This window comes from Marmota flaviventris, chromosome 18 (assembly GCF_047511675.1).
Source record: "Marmota flaviventris isolate mMarFla1 chromosome 18, mMarFla1.hap1, whole genome shotgun sequence".
Classification (NCBI taxonomy): Eukaryota; Metazoa; Chordata; class Mammalia; order Rodentia; family Sciuridae; genus Marmota; species Marmota flaviventris.
This window is the reverse complement of record NC_092515.1, coordinates 21,942,687-21,956,686: the sequence shown is the minus strand read 5'-3', so window position 1 is coordinate 21,956,686 and position 14,000 is coordinate 21,942,687. Positions and strand designations below refer to the sequence as shown.

General features: G+C 32.0%; 1 protein-coding gene across 2 annotated transcripts in view; it reads left to right on the top strand.

Annotated features, from left to right (window-relative positions):
• Uri1 (URI1 prefoldin like chaperone) overlaps positions 1-14,000 on the top strand; it is a 63,978-nt gene that overhangs the window by 34,587 nt on the left and 15,391 nt on the right. The window contains exons 3-4 of one of the 2 annotated variants that reach the window (XM_027941459.2): positions 5,393-5,471; positions 6,463-6,598. In XM_027941459.2, coding sequence (XP_027797260.1) covers positions 5,393-5,471; positions 6,463-6,598 — 215 coding nt within the window. The remainder of the gene's footprint in view (positions 1-5,392; positions 5,472-6,462; positions 6,599-14,000) is intronic. The other variant, XM_071605216.1, reaches the window with a different exon arrangement.

Sequence of the window (14,000 nt, the reverse complement as noted above, 5' to 3'; positions counted from 1 at the left end):
ACTGACAGGTCTTAAGTCACATGTTTATAATTGAAGAGCTCCCTAAAACAAATTCCCCTTACTATGTTTATCCTTTGCACTCTTACTGTTAAAAACTTTAATTGAAGAAATCAGATGGAATGCTAGCTTCATTTGTTTCTTTGAATAATTTGTTCAGTTGACTTAAAAAATTATAAGTGTTTTTATTTAGGCCAATCTTTTAATCTATAGGTTATTACTAATGATATTTTCTAATCTTTTTATCTATAGGTTATTTCTAATATTTTCTTATAACTCATAATTTATAAAGAGCATGATGGATTATTTTATTAGCATCTTCTGATTATATAAGTTCCTTGGTATACTAGAGTTGTAAAAAAGGAATATGCCATCATATTGTCTGGATTTTATATACATTAAAAATTAAGTCTTTGTCCCCTTATTTCATTGATTGAAGTTATAAAGTATTTTGTCATGATCATTTAGAAAGATGATTATTGCTTTTGATTTCATACAGTAAATACATTTAAATTTTTAATGAGCATTCCTTTCCCCATAAAACTGTAGAAAGCATAGGAGTTTAAGTTCGTCTTTCAGGAATGTTTTTATTTTTTAATTTAACTTGAACACTTTCTTTAGATTAAGAAGCTACTTTGAAAAAAATTATTATTCTTTGCTTTAGTATTGAGAGAATATCTTTCTATATGCAAATAACCCATGGCTAAATTTAATATTCCTTCATTTTCTTAATTTTAAAGATGAAAACACAGGAATTCTTCAAGCCAGTGGATTGCAAATTAAAAACAAAACAAACAAACAAACAAACAAAAAAAAAACATGCATGTTATATTTGATCCCTGCAGTACATGGCATAAGGCTTAGTTATAAGAGGAGGTATTCAATAGGTGGTGTTAAAATCTTTGGATTTCATCATTTCTTAAATTAAAAAAAAATTAAGTCTTTGTCCCAGATAAACTCAGATAGTAATGGCAATATAAAAGCCTTTCTCTTTGTTTCCCATTTCAGCACTTCTGGTTCTTTATTTATTTAGCATGTTAGGTAAAGGTAGAGAATGATGTGAGACTATTTCTGAGGAGGAAAAAGGGGTTTGATGTTAGTATTTTTTTTTTTGCCTATTCTAGCTTCCTACTTTAAATTAGCAGTGTCTTATTGTTTTATCTCCCTTTTTTCGTGATTTAAAGATGGAGATTGGAGTCTATTACATGTCTAAAATAAGAAATATAGAACTTATTTTTTCCTTTACAAAGATTTTATAAGAGAAGGATTAAAAATACGGAGTTCTTTTCATATTTCTGTGCCCCCTTCTGAACATTATATAAATCTTCACACATACCGAAAGTGAAAAAAAATCAAGCATATAGAAAAGTTTCAAAGTATGGACATCAATATACTTCACCTTTAAATACTTGTGCATACACCTCATTTAACTTGCTCTCTCATACTTTTTCCCCAAAATTATGAAAATTAAGTGTTTCACATGCAATCTGTCTCATTCCTAATCCTTTAAGGTTAAGGTTAATTTATAGTCGTCGCTACTTCTATTTAAAACAAAAAATGCCTCTCGGAGACATGTAGACATGAGTAGCAAAATTCAAAGGATATTTTACAAGTTTTTGTATGCCTTATACAGATGTTTTAGTTATTGTTTTCTATAGGGAAAGTTGCACGAGGTTATCTGGTACAACTTAAACTTTATTTATTGGATAAAATTTTAAATTAGGAATTGAAAGCTTATCTTAAACTGTAAGGATCAAATATGGTAAAGTGAAACAAACGGGTCTATACATATAAGTAAGTAGACTTGAAATGGTTATCCTAATTGTAGCTGTGTTTTGTTCCCAATTTGAATTTTTAAAAAAGTAATTACCTCTTTGACTACATTTTAATATGACCATAATGTCCAAAATTTAATTTTGCTTCCAAGTAATAATGTAGAAAATTTATGATAAATTCTGGTACATATAAAGATCTCCTATTTACCCCGTGCAACACTCAGCATTGGTTCTAAAATAACTTGAATTTTCTGTTGCCTTTGTGATCTTTAATGGGTTTATTTAAGCCCTAAATATTAGAGGAACTATTGGAGAAGACCCTTTGATTAAGCACTTGGTCATGGACATTTTGACAAGAGCGGTGGCCTTCAGAGAGTTTCCCAGGCCATAATTTATTCCAGAAACACTGCTTGCCTTCTGCTGGTCTCCCTTTAAAAAGGAATTTTCATGGGTTGCATTTTATATTATCTTCCTTTTTTTTTATTTTTAGAAAATAATTCAAAACTTAGAAATAGCAGCTCCAGTCTTTAACTGTTTTACAATTTGACCACATTTTTATTCTAGGAGGATTATTAATGATGAACTTAAAACTGAATATACTTGATTTGGAATACTGACATTGATCTTTGGTATTACCTTAAGTTAAATCTACTCTTAACGTATGAAGGAGATTTTTTTTAAAGTCCAATTTTCTAGTTATATTTGCCTATGTAAGACATATTGAATGTTAACTTTAATACTACTTAATCACAGAAACATTTAGATAGTTGATGTATAATCAACTTATTTATCTCAAACATATAAATTGTTAGTATTCCATAGATTTAATAATGAATGCTTATGTGTAGGCACTGTATCAAATCTGTTCTTTATAGGCATTATCCTATTTATTGCTTACACTAACCCTGTTTTCAAAGCCCCTGAATGGTTACATTTAGCTCTACTGTCTTTCGATAAGTCCGACTATCCATTTAAAAGAATTTACTTAGTGGACTCTTAATTTTAGTAGATAATAGTTTTTCCTGTAGGGTTGGTGGGTGTTTTTTTGGTTTGTTTTTGATTCATGGAAAAACATAGATTCTTAAAACTGGGTAGGAGTTACATCTTTTATATTTAATTATCTGAAACCTATGAGAATAGGTATCATTCCAATTTTACCACTGAAGATATTTAAGACTAAGGTTAATTTGCATGTGTGTGTTAAGAAGTAGAGCTGGGATTTATTCTGTGGTCTGACTTCAGAGTTATGCTTTTTCTGGTTCATAATTCTGTGCATAAAGGGTTTTTTTTTTCCCATTTTATCCATATAAAATTTTATTTGGAAGGTTAAGTTTTGCCTTAAATATAACAAAAGCCTCTCTCTCTCTCTGTGTGTGTGTGTGTGTGTGTGTGTGTGTGGTGTGCTGGGGATTGAACCCATGGCCTTGTGCAGGCACGGCAAGTACTGTACCAACTGAGCTATATCCCCAACTCATAAAAGGCATTTTATGTTTATTAATAGAAAAGGATTTGTGAGGAAAGTTTATAAAAAGCACTTTTGAATACCAGAAAAGTGAAAAAAGTTTGCTTGAATGAATACAGGTCAGGATAAAGAAAATTTGGTGTATATACGCAGTGGATTATTACTCAGCCATAAAGAATGACTTTACGACATTTGCCAGTAAATAAATGATGGATCTGAAGACTGTCATGCTAAGTGAAATAAGCCAGTCCCCAAAAACCAAAGGTCAAATGTTTTCTCTGAAATATGGAAGCTAATCCACAATAAGGGTGTGGGGGTGCAAATAGAAGTTCAGTGGAATAGACAAAGGGAAATGAAGGGTGAAGTAAAGGGGGATGGGAGAAGGAAAGGCAGTGGAATGAAGACATAACTTTTACACATATATAAATATACCACAGGGAACCTCACCATTGTGGATATCCATAAAAATTAATAAAAAAATAACTGGGTAAATGACAAGAATCAATAGAGAAAAGGAAGCAGCGGGTAGGGGAAGGGAAGCGAAAAGAGAGGTACTGGGGACTAAATTTGAACAAGATACAGTCCATGTTTTTTAATTATGTCAAATTGAAGTCTGTGTCATGTATATCTAAAAAGAAAATAATAACAAGAATACAGGTCAAAAGACCTAGGTTAGAATCAGTACTCATCTCACCAGTTGTGTAGGAGATCTGTTTATCTCCATTTTTCTTCTACTTTTTCTTCTGTAACAGAAAAATGGTAAGTGACATTTACTATAAGAATACTTTCAGGATAAATATCAATATATATGTGAAATTCCTGAGACCTTAAGACTAAATGAGGTAACTTTTATTAATTATGCTATTATTGCTATAGAGCAGCTAAGGAGTAAACTGAAACCAGTTCCATGATGTTTATATTGTAGACATTTTGATTATATAGAGTGATTAATTATGGTGCATTTATCCTAATTTGACTATATCTACATGTACATTTAAGTTATTTGCTGAGTTGGTTTTTGCAACGTTTTAGAATTGATAATGCCCTTTTGCTTACAAAAAAAAATTTAGTGCCCTGGTTTTGCTTGCAGCCTACATCCTAACAGGGAACCCTTAGGAAACCAAATCTCCAGAGGTAGTTTGAAAATGGGCATCTCAGCATAGGCTGGTGCTTGGTATTCTATGTCTAAGAACTGGGTAGAGCCCACAGCATGAAAATGTGACCCTGATAGAATTATATTTTTTGATTCTTTGAAATTAATGTATTTGGTAGCTCTGTCCCTCTCACCCCTACCCCTGTATTAGAGATGTACATGCTGACATGCTAAGCAAGCACTCTACTACTGAGCTACATCCAAACCTTTTTTTTTTTTTTTTTTAATTTTGACAGAGAGTCTTACTAAATTACCTAGGATGACCTCAAACTTGTGATCCTCATGCTTCAGCCTCCCAAGTAGCATGCGTAGATCACCATGCCCGGCTGGTACCTCTGCTTTGATAAAACATAAAACAGACTGCAAAGCCAAATTGAAAAGCTTTTTGTATTACCTTTGCCTAATTTCTTCTGCCCCTTGGTTGATTTTTCTCTCACCTTAATCACATTAGTATGAGTAATTGAAGAGTTGACGACACCACATTTTTCAGCCTAAAGTTTAGGATCAAGCATTTGATCAGATTTGAGTTCATGATTTCCATTTCTCAGTGTTTATTCACTCAAAAGTTTTATTAAATTTTTTTTCTTCCCTTTGAGCCCCTGTTTCCTTCCAAACATGAAGCCCACCTCTTTACCTTATTTCTACATTTTATTTAGTCAGAGTAGACTTCTACATTAGGAAACACTAATTGTAATTCTAAAAGCCAAAATTCATGGAGAATCTTAATTCTTTAATAAATATATGGTGGGATAATGCTATTCCTAAACTTCAAAGAAAAAAACTTCTGAAAATTTAAAAAAAAAATGTTTACTCTGTAAATGGCTAAAATTAGGTGTTTTAAAATTTTTTTAAAAATTTATTTTCTAATCAGTTATACATGACAGATGATTCATTGTACACAAATAGAGTAAGATTAGGTTTTTAATTAGTTTGTCTTATGATACATAGAGTGGAAGAATTGTTAATCTGTTCATTCATTTAGTATTTGGTCTTTTTTGTCAACAGGAAGAAGGTAGATAATGACTATAATGCCCTTCAAGAAAGACTCAGTACTTTACCTGATAAGTTGTCTTATAATATCATGGTATGTTTAGTGTGTTTCTTTTAAAGCAATACATTGTTTCTTGTAAACATTAATTGTGTAAAATATGATTTTTTTTTGCTGTATGTGTACAAATTGACAAATTGATGGACTGTATCAGAGGTAACTACCATTTCAAGGAAGGTTTTGTTATACTTTATAACATTACAGTAATTGTAGTAATGGTTGGTAAATTTTTTCGTGTGTGTGTGTGTGTATGTATTTCATTATAGTGACATAAATATTAGCACAGAATTTGACATTTGTTGTGCAAACTTACTACATAAAAAACTGGAGTTACAACAGTAATATCGCATAGGCTGTAATATTTTGTAATTCGTAGAATTAAATGTTAGAACATTGATTTTTTTTCCATTAAAAAAAGGTGCTGATAATTTTTGTTTTAATGATCCTCACAGTGATATAGTGACCTGTTGAGAGAGAGCCCTGGATTAGAACCTTTTACCATATGAGTACTCTGTTTCTTGAAGGTTTTTTGTTATACTAGCCCAAATATTTTGTAATATAGCTAGGAAGATTCATTAAAGCTATTTTCCTCCCTGCTTTGCAAAAATGACAGTTATTGGAAATAATTTTCAGGTTTTTTTTTTAAACCAAGAATATTCTTCATTGATAATATTTCGTTACTCTTAGTAATTTCATGTAGATTTAAGAATTAATGAAAAGTATAAATGCTCAGAGGCCACACTTTCTCTTAGCGCAGTTGTTTAAAGAGTGATGTGTAAACATGGTATGGATTTATATTCCTGTTTTAACATTGATTATTAGCTTAAAGTAATTTTCTATAGATTTTCCTGGTGAAGTTTTAATATAAAATGTTAAATTTCTGTGAAGTTAGCATTTTATTTCTCCCAGTGTATAATTAAAAAGAGAGTTCAATAATACTGAGGACTCTTAATGCTAAGTGTTTCATAAAGTGTATGTTTTAGTGCTTTAATTCTTTTGCCTTTTTCTTTTCTTTTTTAAACAATAGGTACCATTTGGCCCCTTTGCCTTCATGCCAGGAAAACTTGTTCATACTAATGAAGTCACTGTTTTACTTGGGGACAACTGGTTTGCAAAATGCTCAGCAAAGCAGGCTGTAGGTTTAGTTGAACACCGGAAAGAACGTAGGTACCACTTATAAATGTTGTTTCTTTGTTGTATATGTATTGGTTCACAAATTGCAAAGCTGATGGATTGTGGCCACAAATACCTTTCATGACTTAGTAGTCTAGGCTTTTTGTGATTTTTGTTGAGTTGCAGGTAGTTTGAGTTGAACCAACATTTGAGAATGAGCTGGAGAACGGAACAGTCTGGGTTGGAAATATCACCCACAATGGCATGTTTTCAGAAATTACCAAGTATAAAATTCAGTACAGATGGTTTTGTAGACATAAGTTGGGAAGGCATAAGAATTGGGGGAATTTTGTTCTTTATAATTGGTTTGTTTTAGTTGGTTTCATAGATTTACTTCTGCTTTTAATACTTGGTACCCAGAAGTAATTTACTTTTTGCTCAGTGAACTAAGAGAAAGTCTATTTACACAAGTTGACAATTCTTTAAAGATGCTTTTTGTTTTGGAAGAAATCATATTTTCATCTTATAGAAAAGACTAGGTGTGGAAAAGAACTATCATCTAACCCTTTACCCTTTTCGAGTGGCTTGAGTTCCTTGCCTCATTTTATAAAGGTAGCCTTAGTTTTGTTTATCTACAATAGTATTTGTTGATGTATAAATACCTATGCCCTATTTTGTAATTAGATGGGTTAGCTTGGATCTAGCTTCATTGTATTTTAAAATTAGGTTTATTTAATTTCTAGTCTGTGTTCTTATTTCTAAAATAACATATTTAAATTGATGGTGTGATTTTACCCCTACCTGCTTTTCAACCTTCTAGTTAAATGTATGTTTGAAAATAAATTTTTGTGAGGATCCTTCTGTATAAATGAGGTCATACTAGATAAAAAACAGCTGAGTTTTCTAAAGCTGAAATTATTTCACTTATACATGGGTGGGTACTAGTTAGAGAACTCATTTAGTCTGTGAAATTTTGTGAGCTATATTTAGAGACTCTAATTGCAAATCAACTCCTATAAGTTTATAATTGATATATATTTTGATCTTTTGTGACACTAATCAGAATCTCATTGTTAGGCCTATATATAATTTCTGTCAATGATAAATCTTTTGGCTTTACTACATTAAAATAAGTCATGTATATTAGAGGAAAGACAGTGGGCATAATTCTTTCTTAGAGACCTTTCTTAATAGACAAGGCTTTTTTTACTGGAACAGCTCTGTTGATAGGAAATCTGTTCATAACCTATTAAAGTTTGTTCACTTTGATTTTCAAATTTTAGTGAAGAAACTTTTAGAATAATATACAACTTAAAACATGAATAATGGAAGACTTTTAATACAATGGAATAGAGCTCTTGAGTAGAGAAACATTTTTAGTAAATCACTTTTCAATAGTTAAATGTGGTTTTGGGAATTAACCAAACATGATGACTTTTTTATCAATAGCTATCTAAAATAATTTTTAGAACACATATTTATATGCCTGAGAATTAATTTGACAAATAAATTCTAAGTTGTTTTATTCACACAGTTTTATGTAATTTTATAATAACAAGAAAATATTATTAAAAGTATGCTTTTGTACTTTATATTTATTACGAAAAGGTATATAGTTTCTGTACCCATGAGGGTATAGTCCAAGACTCCCAGTAGAAGCCTGAAACCATGGAATCTTATAATTTAATGCTTTTTCTGTGTTAACTAAACACTTTTCATGCACTGTGATTGTAACTTTTGTGATTTGAACATGGATTTCCTTTTCTCCACAATTTTACAAATTAGATGTTGGGAACCAAAGCACACTTTATTTTTTTTCCCTTTTATTTAAGTTGAGAACTTTCACCTTTATATTTAAAGGAAGCGTATGGTGTTTCCGTTGGCATTTCCAAATTGCCAGGAAATGCCAATGGAAACACCATATGCTTTTGAGGGATAGATTCTGTTGGATTTTCTATATAGTCAAAAATGTATTTTATAAATAGTGACCACTTTATTATTCTTTTTCAATATGTATGTCTTTATTTCTCTTTCTTGCCTTACTGTGCTAGATAGGACTTGTAATACAGTATTGAGTAGGAATAGTAAAAGTGGGCATCCTTGCCTTGTGATTGATCTTCTAGAGAAATCATTTTGTCTTTTACTATTAAATGTGGTGGTAATTCTAGTTTTTTTAAAATGATTGCCCTCTACCAAATATAGGACATTTCTAATTTGTAAACTTTTTTTTAAAATCAGGAATACTGAATATTGTTAACAGATTTTTTCTGCATCTATTGATATGATCTTGTAATTTTTCTTTAGTCTGTTAATGTGGTGAATTATAGTCAATGATTTTCCCTCTCTGGGTGAACCACACTTGGTCATGGTATGATTTTCATATATGGTTGGATTTGATTTGCTAGTAATTTGTTTAACTCATAAAATGAGTTAAATTTTCTGGAAGATATAGAATAGAGCTTGTATTACTTCTTTAAATGTTTGGTAGAATTAACCAATAAAATCATCTGGACCAGAAGATTTCTTTTTTTTTTAAAAGACTTTAACAACAAATTCAAAATGTTTACCAAGAACAGTTTTCAAATGGTCAGGTGTCCATTTCATCCTCACAGGGGACATTTAGCATTATATTGAGAGACTTTTCATCATATCTGGGGTGGTAAGTGTTTTTAGTATCTAATGGATAAAAGGCAGCAATGTTGCTAAACAACCTAGTGTACAGGACAGCCCCCCACAATAGAGAATTATCTATCCCCAAAGCTTCAATACTGGTAGGGTTGAGAAGTCTTAGTCTAGAAGTTTATTGATCTTGCTGATCTTTTAATACTCAACTGTAGTTTTACTGATTATGTCTTTTCTTCCTTCTACTTGTTCTGGGTTTACTTTATACATTTTTTTTTTTTTGTAGTTTCTAATATAAGTATTTTAGTGCTATAAACTTTACTCTAAAGCACTGCTTAATCAGTATGCCACACCATTTTGGTAATGTTGTATTATCATTTTCAGCTTAATATATATTTTTTAAAATATTTATTTTTCAATTGTAGTTGGACACAACACCTTTATTTATTTATTTATTTTTATTTGGTGCTGAGGATCGAACCCAGGGCCTCGCATATGCTAGGTGAGCGCTCTACCGCTGAGCCACAATCCCAGCCCTGGTTTAATATATTTTACTAATGTCCTGTGAGACTTTTTTGTTGTCTCATTAATTATTTAGAATTAAGGTGATCAAACTGTGGCCTTTCAGCCACATCTGGCTCTTACCTGGGTGTTTTTAAACTTTTGATTGTTGGTGTGTGTGTGTGTGTGTGCTCGTGTGCACACACACAAACACACAAATGCAAGCTTTTTTTTTTTTTTTTTTTTGGTGTGTGTGTGTGGGGAGAACATTTAATGGGCTGTGAGAAAAAAATGCAATAGAGACCATATATGGCCTATAAAACCTAAAATAGTTACTTTCTGTTTATGGAATAAGTTTACCATCCTTAGTTAAGATAATATTGTTTAATTTCTAAGTGTTTAGAGAGTTTTTGCTACTAATTTTTAGTTTAATTGATTTTGGTCAAGGAATATAAAGTGTGCTTTCAGTTCTTTAAAAATATATTTAAATTTATGATCCAGGATATGGTCTGTCTTGCCATGTGAACCACTTGAGAGGAATGTGTATTCTGCTGTTACTGAGTAGAACTTTCTATAAATGTTATATATATCCACTTGGTTGATGGTGGTGTTCAGTTCTTCTGTATCCTTATAGATTCCTGTTTACTTGTCTGATAATATTGAGAGAAGAGTGAAATCTCCAGATATGATTGTAATTATGGCCATTTTCCCCTTCTTTCCTATCAGTTTTTACTTCATGTGTTTTAAATCTTTTATTGTCAAGTACATATATGTGTATGCATGGTGTGTATATTTTTCCATCCCTTTTACTTTTTTGCTGAGTATATAATAATTAAATTATTATTTTTTTTTTTTTACAGTATAGATAAACTTCCTTTTTAATCCATTCTGATAATTTCTTTCAATTGGTGTTTTGGCCATTTATATTTAGTGTAGTCTTCAATGTTTAGACTTAGGTTTAGCATTTTTTTTCTTTTTTCTTCTGTGTTTCTTCTTTGTTTCCTCCTGTTCTGCCATCTTTTAATATTTCATTGTTGTGTTGCCAAAACAAGAACTTTTAAAGCTGTTTTTAATGTTAAATTAGGTATTAATATATTTTGGAGATATATATTTAGTGGAAAGGGGAACATAAAAGGATAAGAATCATGAATTAGGGTAATGACTATAGGCTTAGAGAAGACAAGATCAGAGCCTGATAGGACTTGATAGCTGATTTGATGTCAAGGTTGAGAGGAAAGAATGGTAATTAAAGCAAAGTTGATAAAACAATCAAGGAAGTTTGTAGATCACTACATACTGTTTTCCTTCTACTAGAAAAGTCAGATGCACATTTGCATACTGAATGTCCTGAGAAGTGCTGTAATAATAATAATAAAATATCCCATTTGGGCATGATGGTGCATCCCTATAATTCCAGTGAATTTCAAGGCTAAGGCAGGAGGGTCACAAGTTCTAGACCAGCTTGGGCAACTTAGTAAGACCTTGTCTCAAAAAAAAAACCAAAACAAACAAACAAAAAAACAAATGGGGGCATAGTTTGGGGATGTAGCTCAGGGGTAAAGAGCCCCTGGATTCTATCACAGTATTTGTCCCCCCCCCCAAAAAAAAAATCCCATTAATTTTTTAATATTATGATTCCCAAACTATTTGATTTTGAGAATTTTTTTTCCCTAATGAACTTTTATTATCTCACAGAGTATTCTAAGGAAAATTCTACCATAGTGGTATATTTTTTAAACAAAATTCAAAAGAAAGTGAGTGATAAGAGCTTTTAGGCACCAAATTACCCTCCCACCCTCTTGAGAAAAGTGATGTGGAAGAAAGATTATTTATGAGAACATTTACAAATGGCTGCCCCGTCCCCATACTTGGGATTGAATCAAGGGACGCCTTACCACTGTGCCAACCCCATTCTTTATTTTTTTTTAAATTGTTGATGGTCTTTTATTTTTTATTTATTCATTTATGTGTGGTGCTGAGAATCAGTGCCTCAGGAATGCTAGGCAAGTGCTCTACCACTAAGCTACAACCCCAGCCCAGCCTTTTTTACTTTCAAGGCAGGGTCTTGTTAAATTGTTTAGGGCCTTCCTATGTTGCTGAGGCTGGCCTTGAATTTGCAAAATTTATAGGCTATTTACTGAAAAGTAGATGTCTTTCCTTCACAATGTTTATTAACATTCAGCTAGTCTCTTTGGAGGTATTACTGTTACCAGTATCTTACTAGTCATTCTAGGTATTCTGTGCGTTCACAACTGTAGATTTATGCATTACTGCCCATCTACATCTACTCAAATGGTGGTACTCTTTTTTTTCTTTCTCTTGTTGTCTCATTTTTTAGTGCATAGCATTATATTATATTGTACCATATTTTACTTAGTCAGTCCCTTACTGTGATAGGCTTTTGGATTGTTCTCAGGTTTTTTTTATAGTTAAAAGCAGTGATGCAGTGAATACCCTGAGTGTGTGATTATGTGTGCATGTAAAACTGTATATATCATTTTATACTTGTTTATTTGTATCTGTAGGATAACCAGTTAGGATTGAATTGTTACCATGAGAAAGATGTGTGTTTTTAACATGGGCAGTACAAATCTGAACAGAGTGACTATTTTTGCCAACCTAGTTCTGTCAAATATTTTGAAATTGATACCCTATTATAGTAGCCCAGTAACTAACCTTATTTCCTTCTTCCTTCCCTTCCTGTGTAGTAAAACATACACAACATACAGTTTACCATTTAAACCATTTTTAAGTATACAATTCAGTGGCATTAAGTACATTAACATTGTTGGTCAGCCATAAACACTATCTCCAAAACTCTTTCATTATTTCACATTAAAGCTCCGTACCCATTAAATAACTCCCATTCCCCTTCCCCCCCAGCTTCTGATAACCACCATTCTATTTTATGAATTTGAGTGTTCTAAGATACCTCATATAATAATTGTTCTTTTAAGTCTGGAGTATTTTCCCTTAGCAGATTTTCAAGGTTCATTCATATTTAAGGTTGAATAATATTTTTGTGAATGTATATACCACATATTGCTTATCCATTTGTACATTGATGGACACATTTTGTTTCTACTTTTGGTTATTGTGAATAATGCTACTATGAATATGGGTACACAGATATCTATTAAATTCCCCTTATGTGTGATGACAACTGGATTTTTCCATGTCTGACTCTTAGCATATTGAGAATTTCCTCGCTGTTGATTTTCTGTTACTGTGACAAAAAAATTAAACTTATAAAGGTAGTTGCTTGGCCCTATCCTCTTGGGTCTGTAATGAGGAAGAACAATCATGGTGGAGCAAAGCTGCTGATCTCATGGTGGTTGGGAAACAAAAAGAAGAAGAGAAGGAGTCTGGGATTATAGCTCAGTGGTGGAACACTTGTCTGGCATGTGTGAGGCACTGGGTTTGATTCTAAGTGCCGTAAAATAAATAAAGATCCACCAACAACTAAAAAATATTAAAAAAAAAAAATAGGAAATGGCAGGGAATGCCTTCAAGGGCATATTCCCAGTGATGTAACTTACTTCCAATGGGTTTCACCTTCTAATGTTTCCACTCAATAATGTCACAGGCTGGTGACCTAGTCTTTAACACTTAAGACTTTGGAGAACATTCTAGGTCCAAACACCAATACTGGTTTTGAGATCTTTATTTTTTGGGTACTGGGGATTGAACCCAGTGTTAATTAACCATTGAGCCACATCCCCAGCCCTGTTTTGTATTTTATTTAGAGACAGGGTCTCACTGAGTTGCTTGGTGCCTCCCTAGCTGCTGGGATTACAGGCATGTGCCACTATGCCCAGTGGGATCTTTATTTTTTAATGTAGGCATTTGTATTTATAAATGTCACTGTTACCATCTATTTATTGCGTTCTGTATGTTTTGATATGTTGGGGTTTTATTTATTTTTTAATCTAAAGAAATTTTTAAATACCTTTGAAATTTCTTCCTTGATGCATTGATTTTTATTGGTTAAGTTTCCATGTATTTGTGAATTTTTTAGTTTTCCTCCTGATAATGATTTTTAGTTTCAGAAATTTCTTTTTTGTTCTTTGAATGTTCCTTTGTTATAACATACTGTTCTTGTTTCATGGATGCAGTGTTATGCGGTGTTTGTTTTTTCTATCAAGGTTTTCTTTATGCATTTCCCATGTACCTCTTTTCTCCTTTCTCTCCCCCCGTCATACCCCCTGTCCCTCTGGTATTAATGTTGAATTTTTTTTTTCAAATATCTGGTGAGTCTTGCTAATCAAATTAATCAAGGTTAAATTCTGTGTTCATAGCAAGGCTTTTGACTGATCTGCTTTAGAGATT